The following is a 19,610-nucleotide window of genomic DNA, read 5'->3' as shown; positions in this document are numbered from 1 at the left end:
TAAGTGTGCTAAACATTTTCAAAGTTAGAATAAACACCAAGATGTTAAACTACGGCAGTGGTTCCCAAAGTGCGGGGCGCGCCCCCTAGGGGTGGCGCGGGAAGCGGTGTGAATGAATGAAAAAAACAAAAAACAGTTACACAAAAGTGTTTCAAGGTAAAGAAGATTTGTAGTTTGTTTTGTTGCAACCTGAAGTGTGAAATAAACTTCAGTGGAGTTTGGAAACAAAATGTGTGTTTAGGTTTATGTCTGGTTGAACGATGTGTGTGCCCAGTTGATTTATTGTTTCGTTTTTGGGGGGATTTTATTGTAATCCCTGGGGGCCCAGAAGAAAATCTTTGGGGACCAAATGAACTACTTTGTGTCCAAAGCGGACAGATTTTTTGTGGGTGACGAATTCAATTCAACAATCATATAAATGGGGCCCATCCGGCACCGGTGGTTCATACAGAGGGAGACTTTTAATTTTAATTTGGGTAAAATTATTACTGACATTTATATTATAAGTATTACAAAGGAAAATGTAAAGTACTCATGTGTTTTAAAATAAGTACAACCATATTTATCCAGTGAAAAGTAATCTTAGTAAACCTGGCAAAACATCGCCAGCGTTTTGAAAGAAAGCAATCCAAATCCTGTTTCCAGAGCTAACAATAAACAATGTGCTTTTCTCTCCATAAAGCAAACAAGTTTTTCCTCTACCAAAACTCAGCCAACAATAAACCCCAGCTTTATTTTTTAACAATGTTCTTAGCTTTTGACGCACATGACAACACGTTTGGACACACCTGCACCAAACAAAAAACTAGCTCTGCTGCTAGCGCATTAGCATGTTAGCATAAGTGTGCCCACCACTGTAAACTGGAGACGCTTCGGGTCTCTGGAGGTCGGGCGGGTCGGACTGGACATGCAGAACAGGCACATTAACAGAAACCATCGCCTCAGATCCGCCACAGAAACACAAAGAGCCACAGACGGAGGAACCGCAAACACAAGCTGGGAACCGGACAGGATGGGAACGGACGCACACGCAAACGACAGCACTGGCACATCACAGCTGCTACTTCCTCTCACAGCTCCTCCCACAATCCTGCAAAGCCTTCTGGGATGTGGAGTTCCCAAAGTTAGAGCACGAACATGGACCTGCAAACCAAATAAAACATGCACCATCGATAATTACATGAAGCTGTGAAGGTGGTGGTGTGTTCACCGCGCGCCTCAGTCTCAGTTCAGAACCAGCGGACCGGTTCCACTGGTTCTGAACGGGTTTCATCCTCCAGCCTCCAGGTGGCAGCATGAGCTCAGCACTGCAGGTGTGAACCCAAACATGGCTTCAATAAACACAAAGAAAACAACAAGATGTTCATCCAGGAAGCAGAATGGATCTGCCAGCGGGGCCAGAGTCATCCCGGCACCAGAACGAGCAGAACCGAAGGACGGGTCCGATGAAAGAGAGCGACAGATGGATCAGCCTCCAGAACGCTCCGGGTTCGACGCCGACCCTCCGTCAGGTCAGACGCCTCCGTCCCATGAGTCCACGCTCAGAGGAAAGCGGATCCGGTGGATCAGAACAGAACCGGCGGCCCGTTTCCCCGGCTGAAGAGGATCGGACCAGCAGACCGCTTGCAGATGGAGGATGGAGTTAGATCACAACGTCGTTGTAGCTCACGTACTTGGTCTTCGCTGCTGGACCTGCGGACGACAAGAGACGCCATGACTACCAGGAACCTGACGGGGGCGCCAGGAGGTCAGAGGTCAGGTATTTATCCCGGTCATTCAGTGAGATCCTCACCGTCCGGTTTAGGATGATAAATCATCTCCAACCTCCTTCCACCGTTAATTTTCAGCTGAAAGACGAAGCAGCAGGAACCGCCTGGAACCAGCAGCTGGAGGCTTTGGGTCAGAAGTTCTGACCCAAAACCAAAACCATTCCAGATTCAGTCGGTTCTGATTCAGAACCGACTGAATCTGGAAAGGTTCATGTTTTCATCCAACCTGACAGGAAAGCGGTCATGAAAACGGACCGATTTTCACTTCCTGAAGACCAACTTCGAGTTTTTATCGTCCATGAAGAGATCAGAGAAACAATACGATTCTTTTGAACGATTCTTTGCTCTGAACGATGGGACTCTTTGCTCTGAACAATGGGACCCTGAACGATGGGACCCTAAACGATGGGACTCTTTAGCGTAGAGCTGCTGCTGGTGAACTCAGTGAATCAGATTCATGCGAACATTCAAACTGAATGTTGAAACCGAATGAATCAGTTTTAGCTTCAGGGTGTGAAAACTTCTGCTGCAGATTTTTATTTGTTTTTATAAAATATCACATTATGGTGGAAAAGATGTGAAATAATCCCTCATGCTCTCATTGTAGACGTAGATATTCTGCTGTAGATCAGATTCATGAACGAGGCTTCATGACTTTTTATCTAAATCCATCCTGACCTCCTGCTGGTTGAGGTTTGTTGTTCCCACAGATTGTTTGGTTTTTGTTTCTGTGCTCAGTCTGAGCTAAACAGGATGATAAAATATGTTTGCTTCTTTAATTGGGTCTGAACAGAACCAAACCAGAACCAGGAGCGACCCGTTGGACCATGCAGCATGCGGGCCGGGCCATGCTGAGACCAGAGCAGCCTGGTTTGCTCTCCTGGCTTCAGCGTTCCTCCGGTGACGAAGCGCTCAGAGCTAAACGGAGAATTACTGAGCCCTGACTTCCTGTTTCCCTCAGGAATCAACGACGCGAGTCCAGTTTCTTCTTCCACCATGATTTGGACAGCAACGTTGGAACGTCACACAAATCAATAATTAATAACGACCATGCGGGTGATAAACATGAGGGTCGCGGGCCGGCCGGAGCCGCCAGACTCACTGTTGGGCTCCAGGTTCTCGCACAGCTCCGTCTTGGCCTCGCCGTTGGGCCGGTCGGCGGCCTTGTGGGACAGCCGGGACGACATGGTGGCGGCGGTGACCACGGCCTTGAAGGAGCGCTTCCTCTTCTGGACGTTGAGCTCCGGGTGGAAGATGATGACGTAGACCTTGGGCACGTAGAGCAGGCCGAGGGCGACGGAGGCGCTCAGGTTCATGGAGACGGTGAGGGTGGAGGTCTGGATGTAGAGCTGGGGACAGAAAGCACCAGATTAACCAGGCACCGCAGCGGCCCAGTTCCTGCTGGACAGAACCGGCTGGACGGAACCAGGCGGAACCAGACAGAACCGGCTGGACGGGTTTTACGGTGAAGGATTGTTTTTATCACCCTCTGTGTTCCTGACCAGCAGAACCTGGTTCTGAAGGTCCAGCCACCGCCTGCTGAACCCATCCAGAACCAGAAACAGAATTGGAACCAGCACCAGGAGCAGAGGAATGAAGTGAACCACTGACTTTATGTTTTACAATTGATTGATGGATGGATAGATAAAGTTCTGAAGGTTCTGAATCCAGAACCTTCCAGCTTTAGAAGCAGAAATGTTCTCCAGACGGAACCGAGGGTTAAAGCCGCTGTTTCTGCATCCGAGGTCCAATCAGACAACAGCATCCGGTGAACAGCCAATCAGACTGCAGCTCAGGCCCAGGTTGATTCGCAGACCAATAAAAACTTTTCAACCTTCTCCAGTCAGAACCATCTGGAGGAAAACCAGACCTTTGCCTTCAGGTCGGTGCGAAAGAAAACTAAAGATGGAGCTGGATAACAATCAGAACCAGAACAGAACCAGAACAGGATCAGATACGGAGCAGATACAGATCAGAACCGGATCAGAACTGGAACACAAGATGACATGTTAGATAGAGCAGAAACAGCAGCGGTTGTTAAACAGCAGCTGTTGTTATTGGGATTCAGGTCACTACTTCCACTAATGTGGGGCACTCACTGTGTGTGTGTGTGTGTGAGTGAGTGAGACGGAAGCAGACATTGTTTCAGAAGGGAAAACACTAATTGATCCTGATCCCAGAGACGAGAACAGATAAGGACAGAAGCAGCAGAATCAGAGACACAGAGATCGTCCTGATCTGCTGCCTGCTTATCGAACTGCAGGTGGCTAACAGTTGGCTAACAGGCTGCTAACAGGTCGCTTTCTGCCTGGTCACTTGCTGCTAACTGACGGCTAAAAGGCCACTAACCGGCCGCTAACACGCGGGAACAGGAAGTGGTGACAGGTTCTGCTTCCTCCTGATCGTTCCTCTCCCGGTTTCACCCTGAGATGAAGCCAACCGCTCGGCCCCAGACGGAAGCACAGAAAACTCATTTCCAACAATCATGAAACAAAACCAAACAGATGCATAATCTGGGCTTTCCCTCGTTGTTTACAGACAGTAATTATTCTGTATGCCGGCCTGTGATTCTGAAGACATTAATAAATAAATCTGAGAGATTCTCTCCCTCATAACTGAGGCTTTTAGCAAACAGAAATCATTTTAGTGAGTCTGATCCGAAGGAGGATAAGTGGTGGGTGTAGCTTTTTATTGGGCGCATGTAAACTTCTGGTTTTAACTGTACATATGCATGTACATGGATTCTATATTTACAAAATCTGGAGTGAACACATTCCAATGCATTTAAAGACAAAATTTATCTAAATTATTTACATCAATGTAAAAATGTGGAGCCTTTTTAATATTTGTAGAATAACTGAGTGTTTAGTGGTATGAAAGAATGTGAGCAAAGCAGGAAAATAGCAGAAAGGATAATTACAGCAGCAGGAAGACAACGTGAGGAAATGGTGTGAATATTAGAGATGCTCTTCAGTCTCAATTCCTCTCAGCGTCACTTTAAGCAGAATATTTAACTCTGAAGCGTTTTCTTATCTCTGGATGTTCCTTTCATTTCTGTAAACACTCCACATCATTACTGATGCTTTTCTTTCTCTATCTGACCCACTTTTCCACAAGTGAGAGGCTCATAGCTGCTGGCCAATCACAGAGCAGCACGGCTCTTCACTCCCTCACTTCCTGAACCTCAAACTGGTTTCATCCGAGATGTTCATGTGGTTCTGCTTCAGCCTCAGAGACCCGCTAACATGACACAGCGTTAACATGACACAGCGCTAACATGACAATGCTAATGTGACACAGCGCTAACGTGACAAAGCTCACCATCCCAACAGGACTATCTGGTTTTCCGGGGGAACCCTGCGTACGGGTCAGGCCGTCCCGTCCTGTGGCAGGGTGGTGGACAGAAAGGAGAGACATTCTCTGCGTAATGGGCAGAGCTCTGCCAGCAGCAGGTTCTGCTCCGCCTGTTTGGCTTTCCTTCACCATTTCACGTTGGTCGTTTCTCCAGATCAAAACAAGTTCATACAAGTAGCTGACAGCTGAGTGTCCACATTAATAATAATTAAAAATGTATTAACGTATTGATGCTGTGTGGAAATTAACTTATTTTTAGCACGTTTTATAGAGCTGTAACAGGAAGTATGGAGAGATGATGATTCTGTTCTCTGAAGCTCTGCAGCAGCAGATCAGTGGATCTGTTTATCTCCTCCTGCCTCTCTCAGCTCTCAGCGTCCCTGCTAAGCTTCAGAAAGCCTCTCTGCTCCGCCACTGATCTCTGCTGTCGGAGGCAAAGCGCTCAGGTTTATTTACGTCGCCCAAATCACACGTTACAAATCTGCCCCACAGGGCCGTAGTCTCTGTGGAGCGGAGCCGGCTCTGCTGACCTCAGAGCAGTTTAGCCTCTCTCCGTTCACGCCCGTCGCCCTGGAGCTGCTTCATCCCGTTATCTGGCTCTCTGAGGTCTGCGGCGCGTCGCAGCCGGCCGCAGGTTATGGCTAACAGTCTGAGGAGAGCCGGCGGCGTCTCCTCTACTGGGAGAATGAAGCCATGAGCTGAAGGCTGAATCAGGTTTTTAATCAGAGATGGGATTCTAGATTTCTGCTCCTGGATCCAATAAAACAGACCATTAGATGGTCAATGGTGCCAGTCCTTTAAAACCAGTCCGTAATGGGGCCGTTCCAGTGTCTGGATGAGGTGAATATAATTAAGGCTGCAGCTAAAAATTATTCTAGTAATTGATTATTCTGACCATTAATGGCACATTCTGCACAGTTTGTATTTAATTTTATTTTATACATTGGAACTACATTAAAGGATGTAAAAAAAAACTATTCAATTCCTTTTTAAAGAACAAAATAAATATTTTAAAGCATTCCTTCAGTGAAGGCTGGATCATCTGAAGCGAAGATTGAATCTGCAGCTACAGGAATCCTTTACACTGTAAAAACACAAAATCTTACTACCAGGTTTTTCTACTGCAAATATCTCAGTTCAGTTGAAAACAAAACTTTACAAGTAACTTTTCAGCAAGATGTAGGAGTTTGATTCAATCAATAATTTCTTAACACTGACAAAAAAGAACTGGTTCCACTAGCAGATTATTTTACATAAAACGTGGGAAAAATGTTGTTTTATACGTGAAATAATCAGTGGAACCAGTACTGTATTATTCAATAATTATTGACTTAAAACAAGCTTATATATCTTGCAGAAAAAGCTAGTTGCAAGTTATTTTGCCTTATTTGAAGTGAACTAAGTTATTTTCTGTAGAAACTAAGATGTATTTTTTGCAGCCCAGACTGTAACTGAAGAGCTTTGAGGACAGTTTCCTCCTGTCCAGCTTCAGATGGAAAACATCCCAATGTTTCAAACTGGATATTCTGCAGAATTTGTGTCAGCAGAAAATAAAGAAACTATTTTTATTATTTTGTCTTTTTGCTTGTTCCAGCTGTTTGGACAGAAAAGTGAAAACCAGATCTGTGGTTGAACAAATTTGCCATCTTTCCCTTCTGTTTGAGTCATTGAAATATTTTTTTTCTGAAGTAGAAAATAAAAATCTAATCATTTTTAAATATTCCTTGGTCCTTTTTTGACACAAAAGAGAAACGCGTTCACATGCTGAACACTGAGGCTTGTTTCTGTGCTATTAAAGCTGCAGATGTGTGTGAATGGAAGCAGCTGAGGAAGGTAAAGTCTGTGTAAAGCAGGGAGATAACAGGTAAACACTCTGCTTTCTGACTCGCTCTCCCAGATATCCCGCCGCCTCAGGCTGCTGCTCCCACATTCAGAGTCAGCCGGCGCCGCCGAGCCGCCGCAGCCTTTCAGATCCTCCAACAAAGCAGAGCAAAGTCAGCCCAGGCCTGCCTGCAAACACAAATCCTCACACAGACATGAAAACATCTGCAGCTACCACCAAGAAACAGTCAACAAGGCCAAAGAGATTCCTGAGCTGCAGCTGAAAAGCTGCTTTTATGTGAGGACAGGCACAGCAGGGGGTTCAGTTCAGCTCCGCGCCCTGAGCGCCGCTGAGACGCTCAGAAAACCAACAGGAACAGAACCGCCGGGTCAGTCCGGTCCAACTTCTCACTGCTGAGTGCCGGCAGCGCTTACAGGAGAACAGCGTCGCTTCGACACGCTGCAGCTCACATCATCACACCCACAGAAACAGGTTTTATTTCCAAACATTCAGTCCAGTTTTCTGGGTTTTCCCTCTACTTGACCCTTGACCTCCAGCAGCACCAAGGAGGCGGAGCCTGTAAGGTTCATACAAGATGGAGGTGATAAAATCAGCAGCAGCTAACAAGATTTAAGATAACTATATTTTATTTTTGTCTTTAATAAGTTCAGTTTATTACAAAGAGTCCAAATTATAATATACAGAAAAATATAATCAGATCATACAGACGTTAAATAATTCATCATGTTCACTTTACTATTCTCAAAAGTTTCTAAAGCTAAACTTTAACTTCAAAGTTTAGCTTGAAGCTAAATATTAAGTTTACTAATCAAATATTATTAAACTGAGAATTTAATTATCAAGTTAATATTTACTATGAAGCTAAATATGGACAGCAGGGGGCAGCAGCTGGTTAACTCGTCATCAGGGCGAAGCAGCAGCAGGTTTTCTGTTTGAGGCGTGAAGACGAGTTTATTTCTCATCTAAAGTGTTTGGAGTTAAAGCAAACGATTAAATATTTCAGAAATTCACAAGTCAGTAGAAGAACTGAGTTTAACACTGATGTCATCATAAAAAAACATTAGCCACTGAAAAATTAAAGATGGCCGCCATCTTCACTGAAGACCAAAATCTTCATGATCATCAATGAAGATTTATTTTTGCACTAAATTTGCCAAAATTAATCACAGATTAATAATTTTAATGTCAAGTCGTACATAACTGGACACAGAAATCAGATTTATTTCTATTTACAACATTTTTGCACTAAAATGGCCAATTAGATGAATGTGATTATTGTGACACCATCCTACGTATTTTGAACCATGGAAATCATATATATTTTCTTCATCTTGTGTTTCTCTAGTAGATATTTTTCAAAATGGCCGCCATGGTTGTAATGGAGAATATATGTTTACACTAAAATCAGCAGTAGTTATTGCCAGTGGTGGGTACGACTAACCAAACAGTTAGATTCACCAACTGCTAACTCACTGAACAAAAATCTCAGTTATATAAATGCTAAACTGCTAAATACATAAAAGAATTAGCAGAGGCTAACACTACCCATTAAGATGATAACCTTTCAGTCTTCGTCTCCTTCCAGTTGGTGACCGGTGTGAGACACAAACACCAAACTCCTCAGTTTGTGATTTTGCTGCATATTATGACATTAAAAGGGCAGAATTAAGTATTTTCCAGGCACATAGAACCATTTTAAAACACAATCAGGTAACTGTTTTACCTGATTGTGTTTATAAATACATCAAATATGAATTAAAAGATATTTAACACATTGAAATTGGGTCTTTGTCTCTATAAGAAGCTCCAGATCTTTCTGAAGCTCTGCCTCCAGGAAGTCATCCCAACATGGCTCCTCTTTTAACCCTTTAATGTTTTTACCAGCGGTGCTCTGAGAAGCAGCTCCTAAAAAGAGCTCAGCAGATGTTTGCTAATTGCTGCTGGCTAGTCTGAAGGAACTGAGTGCAGAGTTGGAACACTCCAGGTCTGTTTTTGTTGAGGGAATAACATAACAGGATGTAAAGCTCAAAATTTAATTTTACGTGTTAATGCCCTTTAAAAGTTGCATGAATAGGATAAACGTCGTCAAGATACCATGTGATGAAAATGAATCCAAAACATAAAGAGGGAAAGTTTTAAGGCAGTAATTGGCTCAAAAATGGCAGCCATCTTGAAAGATGACTGAAATCCTTAAAGTCAAGTGGCTAATGGAAAACACAGGACCTGAACGGTTAGCATGCTAATGCTAATGCTTGTAGGTTTTCACAGTAAAAAGCTGCAGTATGGAAGCGTTTCCTACCTTCTCTGCAGACTGAGCCGTGCCGAAGAAGATGGGGATGAAGGCCAGCCACACGATGCAGGTGGTGTACATGGTGAAGCCGATGGGCTTGGCCTCGTTAAAGTTCTCCGGGACGCCCCGGGTCTTGATGGCGTAAACAGTACACGTCACCATCAGCAAGATGCTGTATCCCAACGAGCAGATGATCTGCAGATCCGTGATGTCACATTTCAACACGCCCCGCGCCAGCTCGGGGTCGATGGTCCTCTGCTCGTCGAAGTCCACCACGGTGTTGGGCGGGTCCACCCCGAACCAGACCAGAACCCCCAGCAGCTGCACGGAGATGAGGCTGAAGGCGATGGCCAGCTGGGAGGTGGGGCTGATCAGCCGCGGCGTTGTCACAGACTTCTTGCCCTGCTCGAAGATGCGGTAGATGCGGTTGGTCTTGGTGAGCAGCGCGGCGTAGCTGATGCACATCCCCAGACCCAGGAAGATCCGCCGGAACGAGCACACGCCCACGTCCGGCTTGGCGATCATCAGGAAGGTGATGATGTAGCACAGGAATATTCCGGTCAGGAGGACGTAGCTCAGCTCCCGGCCCGACGCCCGGACGATCGGCGTGTCGTTGTAGCGCACGAAGGTCGCCATGACGAAGATGGTGGCGATGATGCCCAGCATGGCCAGCAACACGGGGATGACAGCCCAGGGCGAGTGCCACTCCAGCTTGATGATGGGTATGGGCCGGCAGGAGGTCCGGTTGGCGCCGGGCCGCATGTTGTAGGCGCAGAGCTTGCAGCTGAACTCGTCGGCCTGGAACTGGTATCCGTCGCAGGGCTCGCAGTGCCAGCAGCACGGCATGCCCTTCACCACCTTCTTCCTCTCCCCGGCCCTGCAGGGCAGGCTGCACACCGAGATGGGGACGTCCTGCTCGCCCCGGGGCCACCGCAGGTCCTCCATCTGCAGGCAACAGGAGGTCAGAGGTCACCACTACACCGGCTCTACATCAGTTCACTCAGCACCGAGCGTCTGGAGGGAACTACAGGGAACCGATTATAAGGTCAAATATTTACAGCAGTAATTTGGGTTATTGCACCGTTATGAAAGGAAAAAACATGAGGGTTTATTTTCAAAGTCATCATGTTGTTCATTTATAAACGTCACAGTTTCAAACTAAATATTTAATTTGCAAGCTAAATACTTAGCCTAATAAATACTTAGTGAGTAGCTCTGAACTAAATATTTAGCCAATAAGCAGATTCACTTATTATGAAGTGGACTATCAAAATAAAAGCTGGGTCTTTGCTGATGCATCGCTGCTGCTGTGGATCCGTTGCTAAAACGGCTCATCGTCTGTTTCAGCTGAAATGTTGGACAAGAAGAAAAGAAACGATAAAAAATAAATGACATGAGGCGAAGGAGGAGATTATAGAGTTTGAAAGATCCAGCTTTTATTTTGGTAGTCCACTTTCAGAAATCAACAAGTGAAATTGCATAATGTAAAAAATATTTAGCTATGAGCTAGCTAAATATTTAGTCTGTAAATGTTTAACTTTAAACTAAATAGTTAGCATGAAGTTAAATATTAAGCTCGCTAACTAAATATTTATAAATAAATGAATAAATAGCCCAAATTATTGCTAATTTCAGTGTAAATTCATAAACGGCGCCCCAAACATTTCCAGAAGAAAACAAACACTGAGGACGAACATCGCCACGCAGAAATGCAACGACTTCAGATGAATCATGGAGGTCAGAGGTCAGACCTTAGCTTCACCTCTGACCTCAGAGCTGCAGTCTGACTCAAGTGGCACAAGAATGTTTTTATGACACAAACTGGAGAAATATTTAATTTCTGCAGCCAAAAGAGGACAGGTAGATCCTGGAAGGTCTTCTGAATGTCCGTCTGTCCGTCCATCCAGCAGAAGCGGCTTCAGAACCGCAGCCGGACTGACCTCGGGTCGAGTTTAAGCCTCTGTGGCTCTTCAATAATTCAGCCGTCTGTTTCTGCTGATCTTATCTCGACTCGCCGTCTCTCAGGCCCGGAGTCCAACATGTTCCCTCGTCTCTACAGGCTCAGGGTTCTGAACTCTGTCTGTCTCAGAGGAAGTGAGACGTGTAGCTGCTCTGGGTCAGACCAGAACCAGCAGAACCGCCTGCAGCCTGCTGGGATGTGCGTGTTTCACCGCTTTTCATGCAGCTCTGCTGAAAATCTGCATTTCTGTGTCGTTTTTTACGCGTCTCCAGCCTGAGAGCACCGTGAAACTGATGTGAGCGCAAATATCCATGGAAACAAACGATAATTTAGGGTGTGGAGCGTTTATATCTCAGTCTGTCGTTAAATGTGCGTCTGAAAGGTTCTTGTACGGAGCACCAAGAAGGCCAAAAAGGTGTGAAATTTTCTAGAGTTGCTCTGCTTTCACTGAGAGTTTTTCTTTTTCAAACTTTCATTCCTGCCTTTCTGGGAGAAAAATGTGTATTTTTGTATATTTTTGTATTTGTGACTTTTGGCCACAATTTTCATACTTTGCTCTCTTTCTAATTTACCTCTGGGATCAATAAAGTATCTTTGAATGGAACAAATGGAGCAACTGGGACACATGTAAATGAACCACACCACCAGTGAATGACAGGTTACTTTCATCCAATCAGATTACTCCTTGGATGCAAACAGAACCAATCACAGCCAACCAGTCAAAGCTCCAGGAAGTGGCAGAAACTAGGATTTCAGAAAAACACAACAGGAGGTGGAAAACCTGAATCTTGCAGCCGAATAATTCGAGTTACTTTGTGGATTTCAGGTAACATTTCTTGTTGAGCTCCTTTGTGATGACGTCATTTCCTGTTGACTCATCCTCTGCACCACTGGTCGGATGCAGAAACGATCCTTCGTTTCAGGAAGTTTGCAGCAGGTGTCAGGTTCTCCGCGCCGCCTGCAGGAGGCGCCACTCGCTGCGCTCCGGCTGAAAAGCCGGATGATGGGAGCACCAATCAGCCGCCGATCAGAGATCCGAATCTGGCTGCGGATCCGGACAGGCGGAGGGGAAGCATCGACCTTCCAGAGATCCAGGTCAGATTCCCTTAACCAGGCATCAGAGCCCCGATCAGAGACACGCTGGCGCCTCCCGGCCCGTCTCCATCTCCAACAGACGGTACCGAGATAAGGGCGGTTCTGATCCATGAGAACTTAGAGCATTACATTTCCCAAATAGAAAGCAGATAAGAAACGTTAATATTCCCGTTTTTATCCTCAGAACGGCTAAAAGAGAAAAAAACCAGAGAGAAGCCAACTTTCCTCCAGAACTGGTTCCGAGTCCTGCAGAACCAGAACCGCTCAGCCGGACCTCAGTCTGTTAGAAACCAGCAACATCTGCAGTCATCACTGTAACCCAGGCGGGCAGAAAAATCCAGGAACAAGCAAATAGTTTCTGATTTTTATTCTTTGATAGGAACTGCTCCTTTGTCCTCCTTCCACTCAACTTTCACCACCATTATGGGCAGAGCAGCCAGTTTCTGTCTTGTCGGGTCCAGAGCGCTGGAGAACAGAACATTCTGTGAAAATCCTGTCCGATGAAACGTTTTAATCTCAGCAGCTGAATTATTAAACCCAGAATGAACAGAAATGAAGCCATGAATCTGATTTTATGAACCGGATCGTTTTCTCAGTTCGATTATAATTTTAGTTTCTGACTGTTTCTGTGGAAGTGTCGGGTTTTCGGGTCGCTGGGTCGGTCCCGCTCAGAACCTGCAGAACCTGGAGCATCAGTCTCTGTTGGTTCTGTTTAACGGACCGGATCGTTTGTAGGTTAATGTTCTGATGTTCCAGCATGAATCAGAAACCAGCTGAGCCAGAAAATTAAACTCTGATGAAGGTTCCTGAACTGAAAATGAGGTTCTGGACGGGTTCCAGGCCGACCGGGTCGGCAGGGAGCCGTCCAGACAATCAGAAAGGAACAGAAATTATTCGGGTTTTTAACTCAGTCATAAGAGAAAAATTCAATGTTATAAAAAAATATCTTCACCATGTTATTCACTCATTTATAAATATCAGTTTAAACTAAATATTTATTTAACAGGCTAAATATTTAACTAATTTAAAAAGATGATGAATAATAAAAGTTTAAAATAATCTAAAATAAAATCTAACTATTAAGTCTGAAGCTAAATATTTAGCATCAAACTAAATATTAGCAAGCTAATTTTAGCTCAAAGCTAAATAGGAGCTAAAAAATAAAAGTTAAGAATAAACTAATATGAATAAATAAAATGACAATAAATATTTGGCTAGTAATCAACTAAATATTTACTAAGCTAAATAGTTAGCTTGCTAATTATTTTAGAAAGTCAGTTGAGCTGCGGCTAATATTTAGTTAGCAAGCTAAATAATTGCTAACTAAGCATTTAGTTAGCAATTAAATAAACAAAATAACTAAACTAGTTATTTAGTTAGCAATTATTCAGCTTAATCCCAAAATAAATATTTAGCTTGAAGCACAATGTTTAGTTTGAGGCTAAATAAGAACTAAATTAGCAGCAGCTCAGCTAGCTCTGAGCTAGCTTCCTCAGTGGGATCAGAGCTAAATATTTAGCTCAGAGTTAAGTAAGAACTAAATAATAAATTCCAACAACAAATTAAAATAATTATGAACAAAATTAATAAGTTAACTAGAAGTTGAATATTTAGTTTGCAGCAAAATATTTAACGGCCGTTCAGGAGCTAATTATTTAGCTTGTTAATTAAATATTTAGTTTGAAACTGTGACTTTTATAAATGAATGAATAACTATTATCTTAAAATTTTAATCCTTATTTTTAATGACAGCCAGCTGGTTCTGGACCGGCAGAAACCCAACAGAGACCCATCAGAACCAGAGGCTGAGCCACAGAGACCCATCAGAACCAGGGGCTGAGCCACAGTTACCTATCAGAACCAGAGGCTGAGCCACAGAGACCCATCAGAACCTGAAGCTGAGCCACAGTTACCCATCAGAACCAGAAGCTGAGCCACAGAGACTTCCTCATGGCGGCAGAACGTCAGGATAATGGATCCCGTCCCCAGGGAGCGGCGTCTCCGTCTGTTAACAGCCGGTTCAAACTAAGGTTAGCCCGGTTACTGCGCTGCGCCGATCCATCAGGCTCCTCCGTAACGACTCCGCCCGTCTGCAGGGAGCGCCGCAGCCAGACACCCAGGAGTTATGAGGACGGGGACGGCGGCCATCATGGGACGCATAACGGCAACGAGGCAGCCGCAGCTGGAGCGGCGCCGCCGTTCAGGAGAATTATTTAGAGACGGGAAAGAGCAGAGACGTGGCTCTGCATGCAGAGCAGGACAGGACCCGTCCACCGTCTGCAACGGACCCGTCCACCGTCTGCTGGGGACGGGGTGGAGACAGGGGGACAGGTGAGACTAAAACAAGTTGGACAGATCAGGTTCGGAAACCAGACAAGCTGGAATCCAGTCCTGGTTTGGGACACAAAGAGACAAAATGAAGTGGGACAGATGTGGCAGAAAGATGATGGACATGGACAGACGGATGGATGGATGGACAGATGGATGGACAGACAGATGGTTGGATGGACAGACGGATGGACAGACGGATGGATGGATGGACAGACAGATGGTTGGATGGACAGACGGATGGACAGACGGATGGATGGATGGACAGATGGATGGACAGACGGATGGATGGATGGACAGACGGATGGACAGATGGATGGACAGACAGATGGTTGGATGGACAGATGGATGGACAGCTGTCCGTGTCCTGTTGGTGATCAGGCCCGATGGAAATTATTTCATTTGTTCTAAAAATCAAAAGTTCTTCAGCTCAACCAGAAACTGAAAATATTCCGTGAATTCCTCCGATCATTCCAGGATTCTGTTTTCCTTCCTCCGGGTTCTTCAGTGGTTCTGTTCAGTAACCCGGTCCATTTGTCCGTTGCTATGGTCAAATGCAGTAAGCTAGCTGACGCCGCAGCACATAAACTGACCACCAGAGGGCGATCTGAGAAACAACCAGAACCCAGTCAGAACCAGGACCCGGTCAGAACCAGAACCAGTATTAGACTCACATTGAGCTGCAGCGTCTCGGTCCACTGTCCCACCGCTCTGTATACCGACCCGGTTCCGTTGCTCCGCTGGTACTGGAACAGGTCGTAGCGACCCGGAGCGTCGCCATTTCTGTTGAACGTCACCGAAGTGCCAGCACTTCCTGTGGAGGGAGTACAGGGTCAAAGGTCACATTCACCTGCTCTGTGAGCCTGATTGGCTGATTCAACAAGGAAAAAATGATGAAGATGAAACAGAACCGGACAGAACCGGGTTCTGACCCCATGGATGGAGACATGAGGGATGAATGGATGAACAGTGTTTCACAACAGCTTCCTGTTTGGTTATATTTGATAAATATGTCAAAGTTTAATTATGTGAAAAACGTTTTCTGTTTATTCAGTCGATATTTAATGCAGCATAAAAAACTAAATTATGATCAAGTGTTTCAGCAGATTGTGACAAGTTCAGCCCTGTTGGGGAAAGATGGCCGCCCGTCCTCACGCAGGAGAAAACTCAGGACTTTAGAGAAGCTTCAGAGGATCTGTAATGTTTTCCAGTCGTTGTTTCTGAGGGGATGAGAGCCTGATGACGGCTTTAACCGGTGGAGGACACGGCGTCTCTCTGCTGTCGTTTAGTTTCTGTTTACCATCACGTGGAGCGTCTTTCTGCCGCCGCAGCGTCTTCCCTCTGAGATCCTTAACAAGAGGAAACGTCGAGCTTTCAGGTGCAGGCAGCGATTTAACCGCTGCAGATCAAACACCGAGCGGCGGCGTTACGCCTCGTTACGCACGCCGTCTCCGAACAGAGCAGCGCCGTCTCAGGGATGGAGGCTCTGCTGTCGTAACGCCACGTTTCATTTGCATTTTGGAGCAACTCTGGAGGCCAGCGTCGGGGAAAAAAGAAACTCAGCCTCCGAATACTAAATATTTAGTTTTACTGGCTCATAAAGTTCCTGCTCCAGTTCTCTGACTGGAAACCAGGAGGCTGCAGCCGCAACAGCCCAGTTCAACCCACTTTGACCCGACTCCGGTCCGCTTTGGCCCGATTCTGGTCCGTCTGCCGATAAAGTCCGGCTGGGTTGGTGAGGTGTGAACGCTAACTGACCTCTGACCTCTAAACCTCGGTCTGGGGTCAGTTGAAGTGAACTCTGGTTCGTTTTGAATGTGAACGCCAAACGGACCAGAGACCGCTCCAAAAGCAGGAAGTGGACTACAGTGCAGGGAATTCTGGGTAAATACAAAAAAAGCTAACATGTTAGCCTAGCGCTAGCAGCAGAAATGGCTCCTGGTCTTTAGCCAAAGACTAAAGAGAAATCCTCCAACCGCTAAAATCTGACGCCTCCATCTTGTTTCCATCTGGTGAAGAAGGAAGTTGCTCTCAGTGTCTTCAGAGGTTTTTGTGTCGTTTCCTTCAGTGGTTCTTGGTGCAGCGCCCCCACAGGCCAGGAGGGGAACAGGTTGGTTTGACTCAGTGAACCACAGCAGCTGGAGGTGGAGCAGATGGTGGAGTTCTGGTTCTAATTGAATCAATTCCACCATCCAGTCTCATTATGACCCTTTAAACTGAACTCATCAGTTTCCATCCTGCTGTCTGAGTTTTAGTCTGGATCTGATCTATTTATCCCCCAGCTGGGAGAAACTGTGATGATGGAAGGTTTCAGGATGAGAGTCACGTTTTCCTTCAGGGTGTTTATGACGCGGAGCAGCCTGGGTGTTTGTCACTCTGAAGCCCTGCGGCCTTGGACCGCAGCGCTGCGGCTTTATGGGCCGCAGAAGGCCGGCGCCGCTGCGGCCCGCTCACCGTTGAAGCTGACGCTGCGGATGTACTTGAGCAGTTTCTTCCCGCCGGCCAGCTCCATCTCCAGGCAGATGCCCGACACGTCGGGACACAGGTCCCGCTGCATGTTGTGCAGCGCGTGCGCCATGGCGTACACGGCGTCGATCACAAACTGCACCTTGCCCTCCTGCTCGTACTTGGAGTCGACGCCGATCCGCTCCTGACCTGAAACAGAGAACAGAGGAGAAAATGAGCGAGAGGGAAGATCAGCAGCTGGAAGAGCCAGACGGGAAATGGGACTTAAACTGAAATATTATAATGTTTTCACCAGACCTGGTTGGTCTCTCACCCTCACATGTATTACACCAACTAAATATTTAGTTTAACAAAATAATTAAGTTCAAACTAAATATGTAGTTAGCAAGCTAACTCCAAGCTAAATATTTAGCTTAAATATTAAGCAAAGAGCTAAAGATTTCAGCAAAATGCTAATTTAGTTACCAGTAACCAATTTAGCTGATTAATCTGTGAGCTAGCTAAATATGTAGTTAGCTCACAGATAAACATTTATGTTCATCTAAATATTTATGTAATATTAAATCAATTAAATATTTAATTTAACCAAATATATTGCTTCAAAATAAATGTTTTGATTGTTAACTAAATATTTAGCAAAGAGCTAAATATCCAGCCGGTCTCAGGTGTCCAGCCGGTCTCAGGTGTCAGCAGGATTTCCCTCCTTGCTGCTTCGGCTCAGAGCCAATCAGAAACCCTCCAGACGCTCCAGGCTCCATGTTTTGCTGCCTGCGGTTGAATCTTATCTCCCCAGCAGGAATCCCCGGCCGCCTCCGCTCTCAATGACCGCCACTTATCTGTCCTTCGTCCACGCGTCCCCCAGACGCGGCGGGATAATGTTATCAGGACGGCAGAGCGACTGTAAACGGCTGCGGTCCGTCGCCATGACGACAGGCTGCAGCAGCAGGACAACCGGCTGCTGTCAGGTCAGGAGGACGGCGTGTGTCCACTCTGACCGTCCAGCTCCGATGAGGACAAACGTCGTCCTTGGTGCTGCGGTGGCGGTTCAGCACAACCCACACATGAAGGCCTTAGTCCTCGACGCAGGTTCGATTCCCGGCCTGGTGACCTTTGCCCTCTTTCCTGTCAATTCGCCACTAGAGCCAATAAAGCTTAAAAAAACTATTCCATCCTGAACTGCCGGTTTGATCAAGTCCTTCAGGCGAGTTTTACTGTAATATAATAATAACTTAACCTTGATTAAAAATAAAAACTCCATACAGAACAAGTTGAGGGTCAAAAAACCCAGAGCCACAAATGGCCCACGAACCACACTTTGGACCCCGCTGCATTAAAACCTGTGTAATAAATTCATCCTAATTCTTGTGTTAAAGTCCTCAGGTTGTTAGAGATGCTGCTCTAAATTCTTCTTCCTGCTCACAAGCCCGACCCATCAACCGGTTCTGACTTTCAGGCCAAATCCAGGTTTAGCAGGACATGAAGGATCCTGGGTTTGTTCTGCGGGTTCTGGACCGGAGGGTCCGACTGCTCTGCTGGTCGTCTCCGTCCCGGAGAACAAACCGTTTCAGGGAAATGAGACTCTGACGATAAATGAATCAGAGCCTCCAGAGTTCATATCGTCCAGAATCAATCAGTCACAGACGGAAATTAGAGCCAATAATGGAGGAGGGAAAATAAACCCCACAAGATAATATGTTCCTGTGTCTTCGATCAATACTCCAAACAGAACCGGTTCATTAGCGTTCGGGCCGGCTCACACCTTCACACCGCCTCATAGAGCGGAGAGCAGCTGCTGTTTTCCATCGCCACGGCGTTTCTGTCGCCACGGCGATCCGAAAACTGAGGCAATGCACAGAGTCCGTCTGAACCGACCCAGACCAGGAGAACCAGAACCATCATTAATAGTTAGAAACTGTTTATCGGTTCAGAAGTTCATCTCTCAGCCTTTAAACGCTGCGTTTTTGTCACGTGGAGCAGGTCTGAGCAGTCAGTATCTTCCCTCAGGATGAAGCTCCAATCAGATCAGAAAAAGTTTTAACTTTTCTGTGATTTAAAGGTTTCAGAAGAATCTGGAAAACATCTGAGGGTCATAACAGGAACCAGAAAATGTTTCCTTCCAGTGTTTAAAATGAAACTCAATCAAATGATGGAATAATAAACACTGAAAATAAAATTCAGTGTTAAAAATAAAAAAGTGAGTAAATAAAATTTAACAATTTACAATAAAATGCAAAAGCCAAAAAAAACAGCCAAGTATCTGAAATAAAATACACCGAAACAAAAAAAGGAAATAAAATGAAACTGGATGGATAGAAAATCACTTTGTTTGGTAAATAATTAAAAAGTAATAATTAAAAGTGCCAACTTTTAATGCAAAGTTGGCACTTTTAAAGGACTTTTAATTATTACTTTTTAATTATTCACCGAATGACACTTCAGTCAGACGTTCATAAAGACTCCTTCATGTTTATGTCACGTCAGTCTTATGCACACCCGTCAAAGTGT

The 19,610-nt window shown here is 45.4% G+C and overlaps 1 protein-coding gene across 1 annotated transcript in view; it reads right to left on the bottom strand.

Moving 5' to 3' along the window:
- Positions 1-302: 302 nt before the first annotated feature.
- The window catches only part of grm7 (glutamate metabotropic receptor 7), a 67,781-nt gene continuing 48,473 nt past the window's right edge, over positions 303-19,610 (bottom strand). The window contains exons 6-10 of the mRNA XM_032550421.1: positions 17,094-17,294; positions 15,314-15,453; positions 9,266-10,201; positions 2,872-3,118; positions 303-1,692 (exon numbers count right to left, since the gene is read on the bottom strand). Of these exons, the coding sequence (XP_032406312.1) occupies positions 1,643-1,692; positions 2,872-3,118; positions 9,266-10,201; positions 15,314-15,453; positions 17,094-17,294 (1,574 nt within the window). The 3' untranslated portion in view covers positions 303-1,642. The remainder of the gene's footprint in view (positions 1,693-2,871; positions 3,119-9,265; positions 10,202-15,313; positions 15,454-17,093; positions 17,295-19,610) is intronic.

The sequence above is a fragment of the Xiphophorus hellerii genome, chromosome 20 (genome assembly GCF_003331165.1).
Source record: "Xiphophorus hellerii strain 12219 chromosome 20, Xiphophorus_hellerii-4.1, whole genome shotgun sequence".
NCBI classification, from domain to species: domain Eukaryota; kingdom Metazoa; phylum Chordata; class Actinopteri; order Cyprinodontiformes; family Poeciliidae; genus Xiphophorus; species Xiphophorus hellerii.
The sequence above is the reverse complement of the archived record's forward strand: the minus strand, read 5'-3'. Positions and strand labels throughout refer to the sequence as shown.